Genomic DNA, 22304 nt, shown 5'->3' with positions numbered 1-22304 from the left:
TTAAACTATAATGTGACCTGGCACTGGAACATTACACCACCGGCTACGATAAATATTCGTTAAATATTCGTATGGCTGATGTTAATTTCAAGGGTGTTCCGATTGGTTCCGAGTGCAAGACGGATCGCCACCAGTTCCAGACGTTTATCAGCTACGGTACAGCCTCAGTACAGCGACGTTCAACCCCATTACACTGGTCATCAAGAACGTCCAGCCTAAAGATGCTGGGGAGTATGCCATGCGCTTGATAGTAATATAGTACTTACGAGGCGTCGAAATTAATCCTGGATGTAGTGGGTATGTGCAAAAAAATATTCAGTCATTAAATTTCTTTCTAATTATATATAAGGATTTTTATTAGTCTGTTGTGAGAATTTAAAATGACTTGATCTGTTGACAGTTTATATTAAAAAATATTTATATTACAAATACTGAAAAATAAAGTACGGAAAACTGTGTCAATGGCTATTGTGGGACGTAAAAGTATAAAATTTACAATGATTATAAATAGACACAAAAATTTGGAAAGGGTGTTGGAGGGGTGAGAGGTGGGTGTGTGAGTATCGGATTATGGGAGCAGCAGATTGGGAGAAACAGATGGCTCTATTTGCTCTTCGTCTGTCACTGATGTCACGCTACCTCTACTGTTAACATAACTTCAATCCCCGATATCTCGCAATCAAATCTCACCTCAACTTACTCTAAATATTTGAATTAAAGGTACACTTCTAAACATCCGATTTCTGCGCAACTTGGCAAGCTTGTCTATAGATATTGCTCTGTCATACCGCTCCACGGAATTTTATTTTGCCGGGACGATCGAGGTATTAATAACGGTTTGTACTTACTATACCTCATCTTATATTTCAGACTGATGCACAAATTAAAATCTTGACTTCGGGATGTCCATTGAAACAATAAGAGCGCTTTAGAGAAACTAACCATGGACGAATGCCTTTTTAACCGAACCCAGTGTGCCTTTTAAGCCCCCCGGGGGGGGGGGAGGTACTCCCTTTTATGGGCTATACGGGGAAGTGCTGCTGAACAGGGTATGTTTCTTGACCGTTGACCTCTCTGTTCTAACAAGGGTATATATTTCAGGCATCTCAGCTCTGTCCTGAACAGGGTACATAATTATAAGCAAGTCTGTCCTAAACAGGGTACTGATTTGGTTGCCTTGCTGAAACTCTCTGTCCTAACAGGGTAAATATTTCAGGCATCTCAGCTCTGTCCTGAACAGGGTACATAATTATAAGCAAGTCTGTCCTAAACAGGGTACTGATTTGGTTGCCTTGCTGAAACTCTCTGTCCTAACAGGGTAAATATTTCAGGCATCTCAGCTCTGTCCTGAACAGGGTACATAATTATAAGCAAGTCTGTCCTAAACAGGGTACCGGTTTGGTTGCCTTGCTAAAACTCGTAACCGCTGATCCCGCCGTGCTAACCGGGTGATTGGTTATGCGATTTTGCAATATTGCGATAAAAGACAGCATTTTTCTAGACTCAGTAATTGGGATTTAATGCTTGAAATAAAAAAGTTATGAATCAATAAGTGTGTCACACCCTAAAATTGAGGGTGTTGTTCTTACTAGGGTCCTAAAATCAAGGGTGTTGTCCTAAATAGGGTATGGTTTTTCAGAATTTTTGTCCTAAACAGGGTCAGGTTTCAAAACCCCCAGCGGTACCCCTATACCCAAACATAGGCTGAGTACCCCCCCCCCCCCCCCCCCCCCCGGGGACGTTTGAGTCGTTTGCATAATTTTGTGTGTGGATATTTGTTTCCGGGTGGCTATCGAAGATGTCCAGGTTTAGATGGCAGTGGTCTATTGCGATCATCTTCAGTATTGACATACTTGCAGGTACGTGAACGTGAGAACGTGAAATAATCTGGGCATATAATGCTTATTTTTATTAGTGGTAGCCTTACGACAGTGTTAACTGAAGTGCGTCATCAGTGAAAATAGCGACAAATAACTGTTCATACTTCAACTACGGTAACGTCTCTATAATGTTTCTTTTGGTGTATAACAATTCATTTCTTACATGATCATCTTAGAAACTTATGGAATTAAATTTGCGGTATACTGCCCTTGTAGGTGCAATACGTATTATTACGTCCAATACGTATTACTAATACTTCATAATCTGTTGTGATAATTTAGAAAACTTGATCTGTTGATGTTTTTACAAACCATTTTTTTATACTATAAATTCTAAAAAAGAATTTACCGTAATGATAAGTGTCCTGGACCCTTATTTAATTCTTGAAGTCTTTATTTTATTTTTTAATTGGAGGATGGGAGGCTTATTGGGAATGAGGTGCTTATCTCATTTCGGCAAAACATGCCAGGATTCGATTGAGATGACAACCCGGGTGCTGGGTGCTAATGGTCATCTTTGAGGGGGAGGGAGGGTGTTTGAGGGTCGGTTCTAAGAGGAACAGAGTGAGGGAAGCCGATAATATGTAGGGCTTATAACAAGAACCATGAATATACACATATTTAGGGAACACAAATCAATATTATGGTATTATGATCGTGCTACAAACGACAAATTTATGAGTAATAACTCATACAAAAACACCAGATAAACACATTGAACTGATTATCTACCATCAAACAGCTAAATTTTACACTTATAGTATATTCAAAGCATATGTTTCAAGCAGATGCACAATTCACCTTACTTCCCGACGGGATGTCTTTTCAAGCAATAAGAGAAACTGATCATGCATGGAAGAATGTCTTTTTAATCGAACCCGATGAGTCTGAGAATTTACAAACTTTTGTGTGTGGACATTTCTTCCGGGTGGCTACCGAAGATGTCCGGGTTTAGATGGATGTGTTTTTTCGCGATAATCTTCAGTATCAACACACTTGCATGTACGTGAACTAAGAACGTGAACTCCTTATTTAACAAAAATAAATTGGACATGTAATGCTTATCTATATTGGTGTTAACTGAAGTACGTCATCAGATATAATGGCTACAAATAAAGCTAAATAACTCTTCAGACATCAACTACGATAACGTCTTTATAATGTCTCTTTTGATGTATAACAATTCATTTGCCATATGATCACCTCAAAAAGTTTATGGAATTAAATTTGCGTCATAAATTTGCCCTTGTAGGTGCAATACGCATTACCTCCAAGCCCGAAGACATCACCAAAGTACTGCAAGGGACGTTAAACTATAATGTGACCTGGTACTGGAACATTACACCACCGGCTACGATATCTGTTCGTGTGGCTGATATTAATTTCAAGGGTGTTAAGATTGGGATATTGATGGACGGACCCCCTCCATCTCCAGTAGTTTACACCGATTTTAAATCTCGGTACAGCCTCAGTACAGCGACGTTCAACCCCATAACACTGATCATCAAGAACGTCCAGCCTAAAGATGCTGGGGAGTATGCGATGACCTTGGTAGATGATGGCGGAGAAACTACCTTCGAGGCGTCAAAATTTACCCTGGATGTATTGGGTATTTGCAACAATATATTATATTGTCGATAAATTTCATATGTAATCATTGTAATTTATTGTTGCTGTTGTTATTATTATCATTATCTTATATTTATTTTTTTATCTCTGTCGAAGGCACGTACCTAGGACTGGCTTGGGAGGGGGAGGGTACAGTCTTAGGTATCGTATGGAAAGACGATGGTATTTGAGGGTGTTTCTATAACAAAAGACCCACTTTTTGCGGTATGGGGGCAGGCATCACAGGCTGTGATGATTTTGATCGTGCCTTTTTTCTTAGTTAATTTTCTGCTTTGCGCCAAAATTCGCTTTGAAAAATGTAAACTGAAAAATTGAAACTTACGTTTACGTTAAGTGATCAAAATTATTAAATATTAAAAAACGAATGAGATGGATCATTTGCTTTTTAGCAAAAAAAAGACATCCATTGTCTTCTTAGACATCCACGCATTATGGTAGAAAATATATTGTTTTTGCAATAACTATAACAATGCTATTAATTTATGGAATTACCTTTGATAAGAATTATTAATTTCAAGCTAAGAATTCAGCTCTAGATTTAGTGGGTGAAAGGGGTGAGGAATCAAGGGGTCTCACCTCACAACAAACTTTTATGATAAATGGATTCGTTTTCATCAATTTTATCCCGAGTATTTATTTCCCATCACCCTTAAAGAACCTAGCCGCATTGTCACAAGTTTTTTTCCGGTCGATTACGTAGCAATCTCCGATTATTTTTAACGGAAAACGCGAAAAATTATTGAAAATGTGAAAGCAGAGTGTTTATTGGAAGTTTCTTTGAGGGTGTGATTGATAATTTAGAACGGATGGCCTGTTAAATAGCGCGGATTTTAACAGTTTTTTTATGTTTTTGTCGGCCCTCCCCGGAAGTAAACTGGTGACAATACGGCGTTAATTCCAATGTAACATTACTAGATTTATTGCATCGATAGAATAATCCTTATTGATTGCAGTTCCCCCCAGTGTAACTCACGCAAACATAACGGTCAACAAGACAAACACCGCAGAACTCACGTGCAGCGCCACAGGGAACCCAACACCTAACGTGACCTGGACCAGGAGCGGAAAAGAGAATGTTCTGGGGACTGGGGAGACTCTTACCTTCAGCGATGTCAAGATATCGGACGGGGGGTGCTACGTGTGTACCGCTACTAATAACATCGGGAGTGGAGCAAGTGGTACCGTCTGTCTTACCGTGCAATGTAAGTTGGGGTATGGTTTGATGCTCTTTGAATATTAGACGGATCATTTGTTGCACAGGTAGACAGACAAATGTGCAAGTAGTTAAAACACAAAATATAAGTATACTGGTATATATTAAAAAATAATGATGATGCGGGGTTATGGATGATTTGCTTTTTTGCCCATCCAATCTGTTATCCTCCATTTCCTCTTACTCTCCCAATAGGATAATCATTTGCTTCATCCTTGAGACATCTCGAGGAAAGAGAAGAATAATGGAGGCAGTTTACAATAAATTACATGCTATCCATAGGGGAGTGGAGAGGGATGGGGGCGTTTTTCTTTTTTTTGGGGGGGAGGGGGTGGTGGGGAGTTGTTGAAGACAACACACGCACACTTTTGGTCATTTTTCAGTACACTCTTCAGTACAAGTCCCGCGTGTAATCTCGTTGTCTCTTCTACTATTTCCCTCTTTTGCTTTCAGATAAACCAGTGCACACAAACATCGCGGGAGTGGAAAGCTACAACGTTCGTCAATGTGGAGCTGCGATTTCCTTGACCTGTTCAGCGGTTGGTGAACCACAACTGATTACCTACCACCTCTACATGGACAATCTACTGATCAGAAAAAACATTAACGGGATGTTTCACAATATTCTATTAGATTCAGTAGGGATTCATCTCCTCACCTGTGTTCCGATTAATGACGCTGGAGTTGGAGAAAACAGATCTGTGAGCATGAACGTGACCGAAAAATTACCGACAATCTATAACACCTTTAAGAGCTACAGTAAATGAGGGGTCAGTGGTTGTGTTTACGTGTTTAGCGATTGGATTCCAGAGCTTCAAGAACTTCTGGAAGAAGGAAGGCGTCTTCAAGGGCGGTGGGAGCTCTCTCACGTTATCATCTGTCGGGAGTGATGACAGTGGCAACTATACCTGTAACGTCACTAGTACATGTGGGACGACGATGAAAACGGCCTCACTAGATGTCATTTGTGAGTATATCGACGTCAAGCAAAGTAGAAGTCTTTTCTTTCTGTCCTTTTTTGCTTATGAAAATAAGCTTCAATGGAAGTGAGAAAGAAGCTTAAATATATTTTCCTTTTTGAAGTCAAATCCTCTTTACTCTACAGACAAACCAGAAAACACGACCCTTGTGTCCAATTCCACCCTCGGATGCGTTGGCGACATTGTCCTGTTGTCCTGCTCTGCTGACGGCAAACCCTCCGACGTAACGCACTCGCTTGCCTTGGATGGAGAGCATCTACACGCGAGTGAGGCTGGTATTTTTCTAGTTACCCTGGAGAGGCCTGGCTGGAATAACTTCACTTGCATTCCTAGCAATACCGCGGGGAAGGGTGAGGAAGCAGATATCAGCATTTTCGCATCAGGTATTATGAAAGGAGAAGTTTTATTTTGTCCCGAACATACCGTTAATGATCTAGCGAACGACCGGGGCGTTAATTAAATTTCGATGGTCCAAGGGTGGGGGGGGGGGGGCTTAATAGATAGGAGGCGTTTATTAGAGAGGAGCGTTTTTTTACAAACTATAACAATATAACAAACCCAAGTGCAGTGGGGTTCTAGTCTCAGTCAGATTCACGTTGAACTATAGACTGCGTAGCGGGCTATACTTGACATTAAGCGATTCTTACTCAGTAGAAGTCAAACCCTGGCTAATTAAATTTATATAACTGAAATTCCTATGTAGTTTGTTTTTAATCTGGGATGGAAGGTGGGGAGGTAAATAGAGTGGGGCGTTTATTTGAGAGGGGCGATCATTGCAAACTTATGTGAGTTTAGGGGGGGCGTTCATTAGACAGGAGGCGTTCTTTAGATAGGGGGCGTTTATTAGATCATTTACGGTATGTGTTATATGAGGTATAATCGTGAACATATATAGTGGTATAATTGTGGCTTACCATACTCGCTATTTTCTATAAACCGTCTTATTTGCATTTCACAGTGCCTCCGTTGGTTGCCAAGTTTCCCTCAAGCGAGGTTACGATTATGGAGGGCCATCCAGCCAAGTTAATGTGTAACGTCACTGGCTCACCAGTTCCAAACGCGACTTGGTACAAACTAGGCTTTGAAAGATGGTATCACAGTGGGCCGATGCTTGTTCTGTCAAAGAAAAACGACGCAGGCAGCTACAGATGTATTGCGACTAATGAAGCTGTCTGCAAGAACACGTCTACCTCAGACTGGATCAATGTCACTTTCAAATGTAAGCACATGTGTGTGGATTTCTGATTAAACCACCATTCACTTCAAAACAATTGGAGATTTGCGCTAAGAGATCACGTGACCTTTCTGGGTGGCAGATTCAAACTAAAATAATCACATAAATGCCTGTCACACCAGAAAACGATGAAAAAATAAAATCTTCAAATGAAACTAAACCCTTTCTAAAAATAACTCTGGCTTTTTACGTTAGCCCTGAATAAGTTGTTTTTTGTTGCTGTTATTTTGCCGCTAAAAGCCTGAGCGCGCACCTAAGCAGTGATCTCTTAGCGCAAGACCACTGTTAGAACTCATTTGCGGATTTACAAGGCCATCTTCTGTCGCGGCTAGTTGCGGTTTTGAAGATGTCGCAACTTTCTTAATAAAATAGCGTGATTAGTTTACATTTCAAGGATCATTGTAAAGTACGTACAACCTTAAAGTTTCTACAACTGAGTCTGACTAAACGGCGAATAAAGGGCGCGCAACATAACGTAATATTCGAGACACTGCTGGTATATCCAGGATATTGAATACCAGAAAGAGCTATGCATAAAAACTTCCCACGTTCTCATTTTTCCTCAGATATAAGGTTTATCAAGCCTCTTCAATTATGCCCTAAAAAGGGGACTTCAAGTGTCAACATCACCATGGAAACAGACCTTGATGAAAGCCCGGATGTTACGTGCAGCACCGGTAGAGCCTCGATCGTCAGCTTTCCAAACAGTCAACAAGGACGCAAGAATGCCACATACGCGATCGGTGTTAAACACGGAGAAAACGTCACATGCTGGGTCGACGATTATCCCCAAGAGAAGGTCATCTTCTACTTGGGTTAGTATATAATTATATGTCATTAGCCTTCAGGCAAAACAACATGCTCTTTGAGCAGACGAACTGATTAATTAAGAGTATGGGAAGCTTTAGAACGTTTTAAATGGTACAAATGCAGGGGTGTTTCTAGAGACAAACGCAGGGTGGGATCGAGAGTAATTCATTTAATGACCACGGGACAATCAAGCTCAAATCGGCATCCTTAACACTGGTAATAGGGCACTAATCCCTCTAGAGACTTTCAATGCCACAAACGCACACATAAAATTTAAAACCTTCGTCTTAACTACCAACGAACGAAGGGGTCAACCGGAGTCGAACTCATCTCGTCACATGGGCAGGGTGAGGCCAGGAACCCCCCCCCCCCCCCTCTTCTTTGGACACCTGGATGGAATGGTATTCTTTTCAAGCGCTACCCTGGATTGTCTGGGGAGGGTACACAGTCATTGGTGTCATATGAAAAAAGGATAGTATTTGAAGGTCCTTTAAAGGGGGAGGGTGCGGGAACCCTGTACACACCCTTGTGTACGTGCCTAGTCTTTGATACTATATGTTTGCTAGTGTTGGTTGAAATTGATACTTTACAGGTAAAGTCACGAAGACCGTCATGTCTTTCAAGATACTAAACAGAGAGATTATGATTGTGGATGGTAGACACAACGTGAGCTCCGCAGATTGGCGGAATATAAACCAATTGGTAAGCGTTATTTAAATCAGTACAAGATATGGATAAGGGGGAGATTAATTATCTTTTGACGTTGGGCCACAGGTTGTCGACACACTGGATTCTTGCCTGCGCGACTTCAATATCACATTCAGGTAACGTTTAAATTTGAATTTTGAATCAGGTCTGTGGACAATGAATTGTGTGGAAGCATTTAGGGCGATTTAGTCCCATTCTAAATAGGCTATCGCTAACTGCCTATTATGGTGCAGGTCTGGAAGTGTCGTAGTCGATGTGATGTACACTCAAATGGGTTATGTGTTAGATCCACCTGCATTTTTTAAGCAACAGTTACTCGAACATGCCACAAAATACAACTTCAACATTGACCCTGGTAGCATTCAATCGCTGCAATGTGAGTAGAAATATAATCCTCCATTAAAAATGGGATTTTGCCCAGTTATGAAGTGTCAGTTCTGCGCTTTTTTCAGCGGTGCCTGACCCGTTTCCCACAATAGATGACGTCATACCTACGCAAGACGGCATAACAGTCACGTGGTTGAACCCATCTAGTGAAGGCCAGTGCACGGTGCGTGCTAGGGTCCTAGCTGGGAGGTCACGTGACTGGGTGACGTCGTCAGGCTCTAGTAGTTCAGCCTCGCTGTCGTGCGTGTTGAATGATCTTGAGCCTGACACTCTGTACGAGGTGGAGGTCACCGTGTCGGTGCGGGGAGACACGAGGCGTGACACGGTGTACATCAGGACCACCCCCACAGGTACGTGTGCTAATCATCAGGACCACCCCCACAGTACGTGTGCTAGTAACGTGATCCTCAGTGCAACCCCCACTGGTATGTGTGCTAGTCACGTGACCATCAGTACCACCCTCACAGTACGTGTGCTAGTCACGTGATGCTCAGTACAACCACCACAGGTATGTGTGCTAGTCACGTGACCATCAGTACCACCCCCACAGGTACGTGTGCTAGTCACGTGATCCTCAGTGCAACCCCCACTGGTATGTGTTCTAGTCACGTGACCATCAGTACCACCCACACAGGTACGTGTGCTAGTCACGTGATCCTCAGTACCACCCATAAGTACGTGTGCTAAATACGTGATGGCGATGACGAGAGTGATAATGATGATGTTGATTGTGCCGATGTAATTAATGACGATGGTTGAGGAAAAGGGTGGAGATGATGAAATGATGAGATAGATGGTAACAGGGCCAAGGGGCGGATCTGGCTTTTTGCCAAGGTTGTCGTGGTGGTTGGCTGGTTGGCTGGTTTGGGGAGGTAACCCTAAATTTTCGTAATAACTGTGACACAAGTCACTTGGGGGCCCAAGAGGGAGGGGGATGGGGGGTGAAGCCCCTGAACCCGCTCCATAGATCTGCTACTGAGTAATAATGAATATCATGATGTCATTGTTCTGGCTGTCGTGGTAACAATAAAGACTTTTCTTTGTTTTCAGCCGTCAAGATTGAGGGCCAGGACTCGGCCATTGTTGGTCTCGCTGTGGTGGTCGCCATCTTGGTCTTGGTCATCATTGGGCTGATAGCCTACGTCATGTGGCTAAAACGAGCAGATGAGTTTGGTAATATAAGGCACACATACTCTTTGACAATCATGCGAACTATCGAGACTCCGTGTTCTACAGTCGAAAATTGGGTTAATTAAAAAATCCGCGAGCATTGAAATTATTTTATAGGCCGAGGTGGGAAGAGGGTTTATCGCAGTAGCAGTAGTATCATATGGAAAATGTTGAATATTTGACCAGCTTTAAATATGAGATGATGACCCACTTTTTGGCGGTATTGTATAGTTCCAGAAAATATCCATACCCCCCCACCCATTGAGGGGATTGGAAATTCCAGGGGGGTGGAGGGTTCAAACGCCCAGGAATTTCCAGGTGAGGAGGGAGGGGGGGTCAAATGCCCTTTTTCCTTAACATTTACTGTATTTATATTTTTACCGGGGGTTGGGAATTCCAGAGGTGTGGGGGTCGTACCTCCGACACCCTCAATAGGGGGGGTATGGATATTTCATGGAACTACACATTTTAGCTACGCGCCTGTAGATGAAAGCTTATCGGAATAAAGGATCAGTTTTGACTTTTTGTTTTTTTTATTTCTACTCTTAGGAAAAAAGTCAAAAAGAGACAGGTAAACATATGGATTATTTCAGTGATATTGAAAACTGTTCAACAGACAACTATGACTGGCGGCTGACGGTAATGTTTTTGTTTTGCAGAACTCTCGAACATGCTGATAACACAGGCTTCTCACCTGAGGTAACCTTGTGCTCAATTCTTATATTGGTTGGACATTTCTCTTATTTTGATTGTTTGATATAGCAAATGCCAATGCAAGAGACTTCGTTTAACTACCAAGCACAGGAGAAAGCCATGGAATACCAGGTAGCTCAGGATGCCATGCGTGACAACATCCCAAACTACGAGGACGTCACGCAAGGGGGAAATTTCACGCAACACGCCTCGGAGGACACAACACCACGTGGTCATCATTCTGTGGCCAATGAGCAGTGTGCAACCGTAACGCAAGGGGACAATCTCACGCAATATGGAGCCATGGGTGGGTTTCCGTCACGTGAATCTGACATTCTGGCCAATCAGCAAAATAATGCCATCGTTGGCACGACAAGCAAGGTGGCAACTAACAACGCTTGTCACAAAGGCGAGGCAAGCTATGAGAACATAAGAAAACGAGGTTTACCACCAACAGTATACCAATCTCTGCAGACAGAGAATGCGCAGTACGCCTCGTTGAATCTTGGGACACGCATAGCGACCATGCCTGGTGATAGGGACGAGAGGGGAGTGGTATCATTGAAAAGTGGGAGTGAGTACCAGGAGTTGGACAGAGCTGCCGTCTCGTATTCGGGTTATGAGCAGATTGGCCCGAATAAAACAACAATAAATTATAATTGATAGAGACGTTTGCTTATCCGAGTGTATAGATTAATGTTAATGTGATGCATGTATAGAATGAATAAATCCTTTACCGCGGCACTAGTGCTTCCAAGAAATACCCGTTTTTATTAGTCTGTTGTGAGAATTTAAAATGACTTGATCTGTTGACAGTTTATATTAAAAAGATTTATATTACAAATACTGAAAAATAAAGTACGCAAAACTGTGTCAATGGCTATTGTGGGACGTAAAAGTATAAAATTTACAATGATTATAAATAGACACAAAAATTTGGAAAGGGTGTTGGAGGGGTGAGAGGTGGGTGTGTGAGTATCGGATTATGGGAGCAGCAGATTGGGAGAAACAGATGGCTCTATTTGCTCTTTGTCAACTGATGTCACGCTACCTCTACTGTTAACATAACTTCAATCCCCGATATCTCGCAATCAAATCTCACCTCAACTTACTCTAAATATTTGAATTAAAGGTACACTTCTAACCGTCCGATTCCTGCGCAACTTGGCAAGCTTGTCTATAAATATTGATCTGTCATACCGTTCCACGGAATTTTATTTTGCCGGGACGATCGAGGTGTTAATAACGGTTTGTACTTACTATACCTCATCTTATACTTCGGGCTGATGCACAAATTAAATTTCTTGACTTCCCGACGGGATGTCCATTGAAACAATAAGAGCGCTTTAGAGAAACTAACCATGGACGAATGCCTTTTTAATCGAACCCAGTGTGCCGTTTAAGCCCCCCGGGGGGTGGGGGGGTACTCCCTTTTATGGGCTATACGGGGAAGTGCTGCTGAACAGGGTATGTTTCTTGACCTCTCTGTTCTAACAAGGGTATATATTTCAGGCCGCTCAGCTCTGTCCTGAACAGGGTACATAATTATAAGCAAGTCTGTCCTAAACAGGGTACTGATTTGGTTGCCTTGCTGAAACTCTCTGTTCTAACAAGGATATATATTTCAGGCCTCTCAGCTCTGTCCTGAACAGGGTACATAATTATAAGCAAGTCTGTCCTAAACAGGGTACTGATTTGGTTGCCTTGCTGAAACTCTCTGTTCTAACAAGGGTATATATTTCAGGCCTCTCAGCTCTGTCCTGAACAGGGTACATAATTATAAGCAAGTCTGTCCTAAACAGGGTACTGATTTGGTTGCCTTGCTGAAACTCTCTGTTCTAACAAGGGTATATATTTCAGGCCTCTCAGCTCTGTCCTGAACAGGGTACATAATTATAAGCAAGTCTGTCCTAAACAGGGTACTGATTTGGTTGCCTTGCTGAAACTCTCTGTTCTAACAAGGGTATATATTTCAGGCATCTCAGCTCTGTCCTGAACAGGGTACATAATTATAAGCAAGTCTGTCCTAAACAGGGTACTGATATGGTTGCCTTGCTGAAACTCTCTGTCCTAACAGGGTAAATATTTCAGGCCTCCCAGCTCTGTCCTGAACAGGGTACATAATTATAAGCAAGTATGTCCTAAACAGGGTACCGATTTGGTTGCCTTGCTAAAACTCGTAACCGCTGATCCCGCCGTGCTAACCGGGTGATTGGTTCTGCGATATTGCGATAAAAGACAGCATTTTTCTAGACTCAGTAATTGGGATTTAATACTTGAAATAAAATAAAAAAGTTATGAATCAATAAGTGTGTCACACCCTAAAATCAAGGGTGTTGTCCTAAACAGGGTATGGTTTTTCAGAATTTTTGTCCTAAACAAAAACCCTCAGCGGCACCCCTATACCCAAACATAGGCTGAGTACTCCCCTCCCCCCCCGGGGGGAGTTTGAGTCGTGTGCATAATTTTGTGTGTGGATATTTGTTTTCGGGTGGCTATCGAAGATGTCCAGGTCTAGATGGCAGTGGTCTATTGCTATCATCTTCAGTATTGACATACTTGCAGGTACGTGAACGTGAGAACGTGAAATAAACTGGGCATATAAAGCTTATTTTTATTAGTGGTAGCCTTACGACAATGTTAACTGAAGTGCGTCATCAGTGAAAATCGCGACAAATAACTGTTCGGACTTCAACTACGATACTGTCTCTTATAATATCTGTTTTTATGTATAACAATTCTATTTCTTGCATGATCATCTTAGAGACTTATGGAATAAATCATACGTATTGCAACTACAAGGGCATACTGCCCTTGTTGCAATACCACGAATACGTATTATTACTTCCAATACGTATTACTAATACTTCATAGTCTGTTGTGATAATTTAGAAAACTTGATCTGTTGATGTTTATACAAACCATTTTTTATACTATAAATTCTAAAAAAAGAACTTACCGTAATGATAAGTGTCCTGGACCCTTATTTAATTCTTGAAGTCTTTATTTTATTTTTTAATTGGAGGAGGGGAGGCTTATTGGGAATGAGGTGCCTATCTCATTTCGGTAAAACATGCCAGGATTCGATTGAGATGACAACCCGGGTGCTGGGTGCTAATGGTCATCTATGAGGGGGAGGGAGGGTGTTTGAGGGTCGGTTTTAAGAGGAACAGAGTGAGGGAAGCCGATAATATGTAGGGCTTATAACAAGAACCATGAATATACACATATTTAGGGAACACAAACAAATATTATGGTATTATGATCGTGCTACAAACGACAAATTTATTAGTAATAACTTATACAAAAACACCAGATAAGCACATTGAACTGATTATCTACCATCAAACAGCTAAATTTTACACTTATAGTATATTCAAAGCATATGTTTCAAGCAGATGCACAATTCACTTTACTTCCCGACGGGATGTCTTTCAAGCAATAAGAAAAACTGATCATGCATGGAAGAATGTCTTTTTTACCGAACCCGATGAGTCTGAGAATTTACAAACTTTTGTCTGTGGAAATTTCTTCCGGGTGGCTACCGAAGATGTCCGGGTTTAGATGGATGTGGTTTTTCGCCATCATCTTCAGTATCAACACACTTGCATGTACGTGAACTCCTTATTTAGCAAAAAAAAATTGGACATGTAATGCTTATCTATATTGGTGTTAACTGAAGTACGTCATCAGAGATAATGGCTACAAATAAAGCTAAAAAACTCTTCAGACATCAACTACGATAACGTCTTTATAATGTCTCTTTTGATGTATAACAATTCATTTGCCATATGATCACCTAAAAAAAATTATGGAATTAAATTTGCGTCATACTGCCCTTGTAGGTGCAATACGTATTACTTCCAAGCCCGAAGACATCACAAAAGTGCTGCAAGGGACGTTGAACTATAATGTGAGCTGGTACTGGGACATTACACCACCGGCTACGATATCTATTCGTGTGGCTGATATTCTTGTCAAGGGTGTTAAGATTGGGGTATTGGCCGACGGATCCCCTCCAACTTCAGCAGTTTTCACCGATTTTAAATCTCGGTACAGCCTCAGTACAGCGACGTTCAACCCCATAACACTTACCATTAAAGATGTCAAGCCTCAAGATGCTGGGGAGTATGCGATGACCTTGGCAGATAATGGCGGAGAAACTACCTACGAGGCGTCAAAATTTACCCTGGATGTATTGGGTATTTGCAACAATATATTAATTGTCGATAAATTTCATATGTAATTATTGTAATTTATTGTTGCTGTTGTTATTATTATCATTATCTTATATTTATATTTTGCTTTTTTAATGTAGCAATACTACAAGAGTGTTTAGATCTCTGTCGAAGGCACGTACCTATGACTGGCTTGGAAGGGGGAGGGTACAGTCATAGGTATCGTATGGAAAGACGATGGTATTTGAGGGTGTTTCTATATCAAAAGACCCACTTTTTGCGGGATGGGGGCACACCCATCGCACCCCCTGTGTACGCGCCTGTGCCGTACACAGGCTGTGATGATTTTGATCGTGCCTTTTTTCTGATTAAATTTTCTGCTTTGCGCCAAAATTCGCTTTGAAAAATGTAAACTGAAAAATTGAAACTTACGTTTACGTTAAGTGATCAAAATTATTAAATATTAAAAACAATTGAGATGGATCATTTGCTTTTTTAGCAAAAAAAATACATCCACTGTCTTCTGAGACATCCATTCAACGCATTATGGTAGAAAATAAATTGTTTTTGCAATAACTATAATAATGCTATTAATTTATGGAGTTACCTTTGATAAGAATTATTAATTTCAAGCTAAGAATTCAGCTCTAGATTTAGTGGTGAAAGGGGTGAGGGATCAAGGGGTCTCACCTCACAACAAACTTTTATGATAAATTGATTCGTTTTCATCAATTTTATCTCGAGTATTCCCCTTTACCCTTAAAGAACCTAGCCACATTGTCACAAGTTTTTTTCCGGTCGATTACGTAGCAATCTTCGATTTTTTTAACGGAAAACGCGAAAATTATTGAAAAATGTGAAAGCAGAGTGTTTATTGGAAGTTTCTTTGAGGATGTGATTGATAATTTAGAACGGATGGCCTGTTAAATAGCGCGGATTCTTACAGATTCTTTTGATGTTTTTATCGGCACTCCGGAAGTAAACTGGTGACAATACGGCGTTAATTCCAATGCAACATTATTAGATTTATTGCATCGATAGAATAATCCTTATTGATTGCAGTTCCCCCTAGTGTCACTCATGCAAACATAACGGTCAACAAGACAAACACCGCAGTACTCATGTGCAGCGCCACAGGGAACCCAACACCTAACGTGACCTGGACCAGGAGCGGAAAAGAGGATGTTCTGGGGACTGGGGAGACTCTTACCTTCAGCGATGTCAAGATATCGGACGGGGGGTGCTACGTGTGTACCGCCACTAATAACATCGGGAGTGGAGCAAGTGGTACCGTCTGTCTTACCGTGCCATGTAAGTTGGGGTGTGGTTTGATACTCTTTGAATATTAGACGGATGATTTGTTGCACAGGTAGAAAGACAAATGTGCAAGTAGTTAAAACACAAAATATAAGTATACTGGTATATATTAAAAAATAATGATGATGCGGGGTTATGGATGATTTGCTTTATCGTCCATCCAATTATCCTCCATTTCCTCTTACTCTTCCAATAGGATAATCATTTGCTTCATCCTTAAGACATCTCGAGGAAAGAGAAGAATAATGGAGGCAGTTTACAATAAATTACGTTATCCATAGGGGAGTGGAGAGGGATGAGGGCGTTTTTCTTTTTTGGGGGGAGGGGAGGGGGTGGTGTCGAGTTGTTGAAGACAACACACGCACACTTTCGGTCATTTTTCAGTACTCTTCAGTACAAGTCCCGCGTGTTATCTCGTTGTCTCTTCTACTATTTCCCTCTTTTGCTTTCAGATAAGCCAGTGCACACAAACATCACGGGAGTGGAAAGCTACAACGTTCGTCAATGCGGAGCTGCGATTTCCTTGACCTGTTCAGCGGTTGGTGAACCACAACTGATTACCTACCACCTCTACATGGACAATCTACTGATCAGAAAAAACAACGACGGAGTGTTTCACAATATCATATTAGATGCAGTAGAAAGACATCTCCTCACCTGTGTTCCTATCAATGACGCTGGAGTTGGAGAAAACAGATCTGTGAGCGTGAACGTGACAGAAAAATTACCGACAATTTCTATAACACATTTAAGAGCTACAGTAAATGAGGGGTCAGTGGTTGTGTTTACGTGTTTAGCGATTGGATTCCAGAGCCTCAAGAACTTCTGGAAGAAGGATGGCGTCTTCAAGGGCGATGGGAGCTCTCTTACGTTATCATCTGTCGGGAGGGATGACAGTGGCAACTATACCTGTAACGTCACTAGTACATGTGGGACGACGATAAAAACGGCCTCACTAGATGTCATTTGTGAGTATATCGACGTCAAGCAAAGAAGAAGTCTTTCGTTTCTGTCCTTTTTTGCTTATGAAAATAAGCTTCAATGGAAGTGAGAAAGAAGCTTAAATATATTTGCCTTTTTAAAGTCAAATCCTCTTTACTCTACAGACAAACCAGAAAACACGACCCTTGTGTCCAATTCCACCCTCGGATGCGTTGGCGACATTGTCATGTTGACCTGCTCTGCTGACGGCAAACCCTCCGACGTGACGCACTCGCTTGCCTTGGATGGAGAGCATCTACACGCGAGTGAGGCTGGTATTTTTCTAGTTACCCTGGAGAGGCCTGGCTGGAATAACTTAACTTGCATTCCTAGCAATACCGCGGGAAAGGGGGAGGAAGCAGATATCAGCATTTTCGCATCAGGTATGATGAAAGGAGAAGTTTAATTTCGTACCGAACATACCGTTAATGATCTAGCGAACGCCAGGGGCGTTAATTAAACTTCGATGGTCCGAGGGTGGGGGGGAGGGGGCTTAATAGATAGGAGGCGTTTATTAGAGAGGAGCGTTTTTTTACAAACTATAACAATATAACAAACCCAAGTGCAGTGGGCTTCTAGTCTCAATCAGATTCACGTTGAATTATAGACTCCGTAGTGGGCTATACTTGACATTAAGCGATTCTCACTCAGTAGAAGTCAAACCCAGGCTAATTAAATTTATATAACTGAAATTCCTATGTAATTTGTTTTTAATCTGGGATGGAAGGTGGGGAGGGGGCGGTAAATAGAGTGGGGCGTTTATTAGAGAGGGGCGATCATTGCAAACTTATGTGAGTTTAGGGGGGCGTTCATTAGACAGGAGGCGTTCTTTAGATAGGGGGCGTTTATTATATCATTTACGGTATGTGTTATATATAATCGTGAACATATGTAGTGGTATAATTGTGGCTTACCATACTCGCTATTTTCTATAAATTTGCATTGCACAGTGCCTCCGTTGGTTGCCGAGTTTTCCTCAAGCGAGGTTACGATTATGGAGGGCCATCCAGCCAAGTTAATGTGTAACGTCACTGGCTCACCAGTTCCAAACGCGACTTGGTACAAACTAGGCTTTGAAGGATGGTATCACAGTGGGCCGATGCTTGTTCTGTCAAAGAAAAACGACGCAGGCAGCTACAGATGTATTGCGACTAATGAAGCTGTCTGCAAGAACACGTCTACCTCAGACTGGATCAATGTCACTTTCAAATGTAAGCACATGTGTGTGGATTTCTGATTAGACCACCATTCACTTCAAAACAATAGGAGATTTGCGCTAAGAGATCACGTGACCTTTCTGGGTGGCAAATTCAAAACAAAATTATCACAGAAATGCCCGTCACACCAGAAAACGACGAAAAAATAAAATCTGTAAATAAAAGTAAACCCTTTCTGAAAATAACTCTGGCTTTTTACGTTAGCCCTGAATAAGTTGCTTTTTGTTGCTGTTATTTTGACGCTAAAAGCCTGAGCGCGCACCTAAGCAGTGATCTCTTAGCGCAAGACCACTGTTAGAACTCATTTACGGATTTACAAGGCCATCTTCTGTCGCGGCTAGTTGCGGTTTTGAAGATGTCGCAACTTTCTTAATAAAATAGCGTGATTAGTTTACATTTCAAGGATCATTGTAAAGTACGGACAACCTTAAAGTTTCTACAACTGCGTCTGACTAAACGGCAAAAAAAAGGGCGCGCAACATAACAGAATCTTCGAGACACTGCTGGTATATCCAGGATATTGAATACCAGAAAGAGCTATGCATAAAAACTTCCCACGTTCTCATTTTTCCTCAGATATAAGGTTTATCAAGCCTCTTCAATTATGCCCTAAAAAGGGGACTTCAAGTGTCAACATCACCATGGAAACAGACCTTGATGAAAGCCCGGATGTTACGTGCAGCACCGGTAGAGCCTCGATCGTCAGCTTTCCAAACAGTCAACAGGGACGCAAGAATGCCACATACGCGATCGGTGTTAAACACGGAGAAAACGTCACATGCTGGGTCGACGATTATCCCCAAGAGAAGGTCATCTTTTACTTGGGTTAGTATATAATTATATGTCATTAGCCTTCAGGCAAAACAACATGCTCTTTGAGCAGACGAACTGATTAATTAAGAGTATGGGAAGCTTAGAACGTTTTAAATGGCACAAATGCAGGGGTGTTTCTAGAGACAAACGCAGGGTGGGATCGAGAGTAATTCATTTAATGACCGCGGGACAATCAAGCTCAAATCGGCATCCTTAACACTGGTAATAGGGCACTAATCCCTCTAGAGACTTTCAATGCCACAAACGCACACATAAAATTTAAAACCTTCGTCTTAACTACCAACGAACGAAGGGGTCAACCGGAGTCGAACTCATCTCGTCACATGGGCAGGGTGAGGTCCGGAACACCCCCCTCCCCCTCTTCTTTGGACACCTGGATTAAATGGTATTCTTTTCAAGCGCTACCCAGGATTGTCTGAGGAGGGTACACAGTCATAGGTGTCATATGGGAAAAGGATAGTATTTGAAGATCCTTTAAAGGGGTAGGGTGCGAAGTCATAGGTGTCATATGGCAAAAGGATAGTATTTGAAGATTCTTTAAAGGGGGAGGGTACACAGTCATAGGTGTCATATGGGAAAAGGATAGTATTTGAAGATCCTTTAAAGGGGGAGGGTGCACAGTCATAGGTGTCATATGGAAAAAGGATAGTATTTGAGGATCATTTAAAGGGGGAGGGTGCGCAGTCATAGGTGTCATGTGGGAAAAAGATAGTATTTGAAGATCCTTTAAAGGGGAAGGGTGCACAGTCATGGGTGTCATATGGGAAAAGGATAGTATTTGAAGATCCTTTAAATGGGGAGGGTACACAGTCATAGGTGTCATATGGGAAAAGGATAGTATTTGAAGATCCTTTAAAGGGGAAGGGTACACAGTCATAGGTGTCATATGGGAAAAGGATAGTATTTGAAGATCCTTTAAAGGGGGAGGGTACACAGTCATAGGTGTCATATGGGAAAAGGATAGTATTTGAAGATCCTTTAAAGGGGAAGGGTACACAGTCATAGGTGTCATATGAGAAAAGGATAGTATTTGAAGATCTTTTAAAAGGGGAGGGTACACAGTCATAGGTGTCATATGTGAAAAGAATAGTATTTGAAGATCCTTTAAAGGGGGAGGGTGCGCAGTCATGGGTGTCATATGGGAAAAGGATAGTATTTGAAGATCCTTTAAAGGGGGAGGGTGCACAGTCATAGGTGTCATATGGGAAAAGGATAGTATTTGAAGATCCTTTAAAGGGGGAGGGTGCGCAGTCATAGGTGTCATATGGGAAAAGGATAGTATTTGAAGATCCTTTAAAGGGGGAGGGTGCGCAGTCATAGGTGTCATATGGAAAAAGGATAGTATTTGAGGATCCTTTAAAGGGGTAGGGCGCACAGTCATAGGTGTCATATGGGAAAAATATAGTATTTGAAGATCCTTTAAAGGGGGAGGGTACACAGTCATAGGTGTCATATGGGAAAAGGAGAGTATTTGAAGATCCTTTAAAGGGGGAGGGTGCACAGTCATAGGTGTCATATGGGAAAAGGATAGTATTTGAAGATCCTTTAAAGGGGGAGGGTGCACAGTCATAGGTGTCATATGGGAAAAGGAGAGTATTTGAAGATCCTTTAAAGGGGGAGGGTACACAGTCATAGGTGTCATATGGGAAAAGGATAGTATTTGAAGATCATTTAAAGGGGGAGGGTACACAGTCATAGGTGTCATATGGGAAAAGGATAGTATTTGAAGATCCTTTAAAGGGGGAGGGTGCGCAGTCATAGGTGTCATATGGGAAAAGGATAGTATTTGAAGATCCTTTAAAGGGGGAGGGTGCACAGTCATAGGTGTCATATGGGAAAAGGATAGTATTTGAAGATCCTTTAAAGGGGGAGGGTGCGCAGTCATAGGTGTCATATGGGAAAAGGATAGTATTTGAGGATCCTTTAAAGGGGGAGGGTGCACAGTCATAGGTGTCATATGGGAAAAGGATAGTATTTGAAGATCCTTTAAAGGGGGAGGGTGCACAGTCATAGGTGTCATATGGAAAAAGGATAGTATTTGAGGATCCTTTAAAGGGGTAGGGCGCACAGTCATAGGTGTCATATGGGAAAAATATAGTATTTGAAGATCCTTTAAAGGGGGAGGGTACACAGTCATAGGTGTCATATGGGAAAAGGATAGTATTTGAAGATCCTTTAAAGGGGGAGGGTGCACAGTCATAGGTGTCATATGGGAAAAGGATAGTATTTGAAGATCCTTTAAAGGGGGAGGGTGCACAGTCATAGGTGTCATATGGGAAAAGGATAGTATTTGAAGATCCTTTAAAGGGGGAGGGCGCGCAGTCATAGGTGTCATATGGGAAAAGGATAGTATTTGAAGATCCTTTAAAGGGGGAGGGTGCACAGTCATAGGTGTCATATGGGAAAAGGATAGTATTTGAAGATCCTTTAAAGTGGGAGGGTGCACAGTCATAGGTGTCATATGGGAAAAGGATAGTATTTGAAGATCCTTTAAAGGGGGAGGGTGCGCAGTCATAGGTGTCATATGGGAAAAGGATAGTATTTGAAGATCCTTTAAAGGGGGAGGGTGCGCAGTCATAGGTGTCATATGGGAAAAGGATAGTATTTGAAGATCCTTTAAAGGGGGAGGGTACACAGTCATAGGTGTCATATGGGAAAAGGATAGTATTTGAAGATCCTTTAAAGGGGGAGGGTGCACAGTCATAGGTGTCATATGGGAAAAGGATGGTATTTGAAGATCCTTTAAAGTGGGAGGGTACACAGTCATAGGTGTCATATGGGAAAAGGATAGTATTTGAAGATCCTTTAAAGGGGGAGGGTGCGCAGTCATATGTGTCATATGGGAAAAGGATAGTATTTGAAGATCCTTTAAAGGGGTAGGGTACACAGTCATAGGTGTCATATGGGAAAAGGATAGTATTTGGAGATCCTTTAAAGGGGTAGGGTGCACAGTCATAGGTGTCATATGGGAAAAGGATAGTATTTTAAGATCCTTTAAAGGGGTAGGGTGCGCAGTCATAGGTGTCATATGGGAAAAGGATAGTATTTGAAGATCCTTTAAAGGGGGAGGGTG

At 41.8% G+C, this 22304-nt stretch overlaps 2 protein-coding genes across 3 annotated transcripts in view; both read left to right on the top strand.

Annotated features, from left to right (window-relative positions):
* The first annotated feature begins 1780 nt into the window (after positions 1–1780).
* The window catches only part of LOC5496661, a 24868-nt gene continuing 4344 nt past the window's right edge, over positions 1781–22304 (top strand). The window contains exons 1-7 of one of the 2 annotated variants that reach the window (XM_048732610.1): positions 1781–1859; positions 3133–3489; positions 15945–16193; positions 16652–17167; positions 17306–17563; positions 18131–18391; positions 18974–19222. In XM_048732610.1, the coding sequence (XP_048588567.1) occupies positions 1799–1859; positions 3133–3489; positions 15945–16193; positions 16652–17167; positions 17306–17563; positions 18131–18391; positions 18974–19222 (1951 nt within the window). In that variant the 5' untranslated portion in view covers positions 1781–1798. Of the gene's footprint in view, positions 1860–3132; positions 3490–13158; positions 13270–14549; positions 14907–15944; positions 16194–16651; positions 17168–17305; positions 17564–18130; positions 18392–18973; positions 19223–22304 lie in introns of those variants that run through there. The other variant, XM_048732611.1, reaches the window with a different exon arrangement.
* The window catches only part of LOC116614033, an 18138-nt gene continuing 15626 nt past the window's right edge, over positions 19793–22304 (top strand). Inside the window, exon 1 of the mRNA XM_048732617.1 lies at positions 19793–19858. The gene's annotated coding sequence lies outside the window, so the exon portion shown is untranslated. The remainder of the gene's footprint in view (positions 19859–22304) is intronic.

Source organism: Nematostella vectensis, chromosome 9 (assembly GCF_932526225.1).
Source record: "Nematostella vectensis chromosome 9, jaNemVect1.1, whole genome shotgun sequence".
NCBI classification, from domain to species: domain Eukaryota; kingdom Metazoa; phylum Cnidaria; class Anthozoa; order Actiniaria; family Edwardsiidae; genus Nematostella; species Nematostella vectensis.
This window is presented reverse-complemented; position numbering and strand designations above follow the sequence as displayed.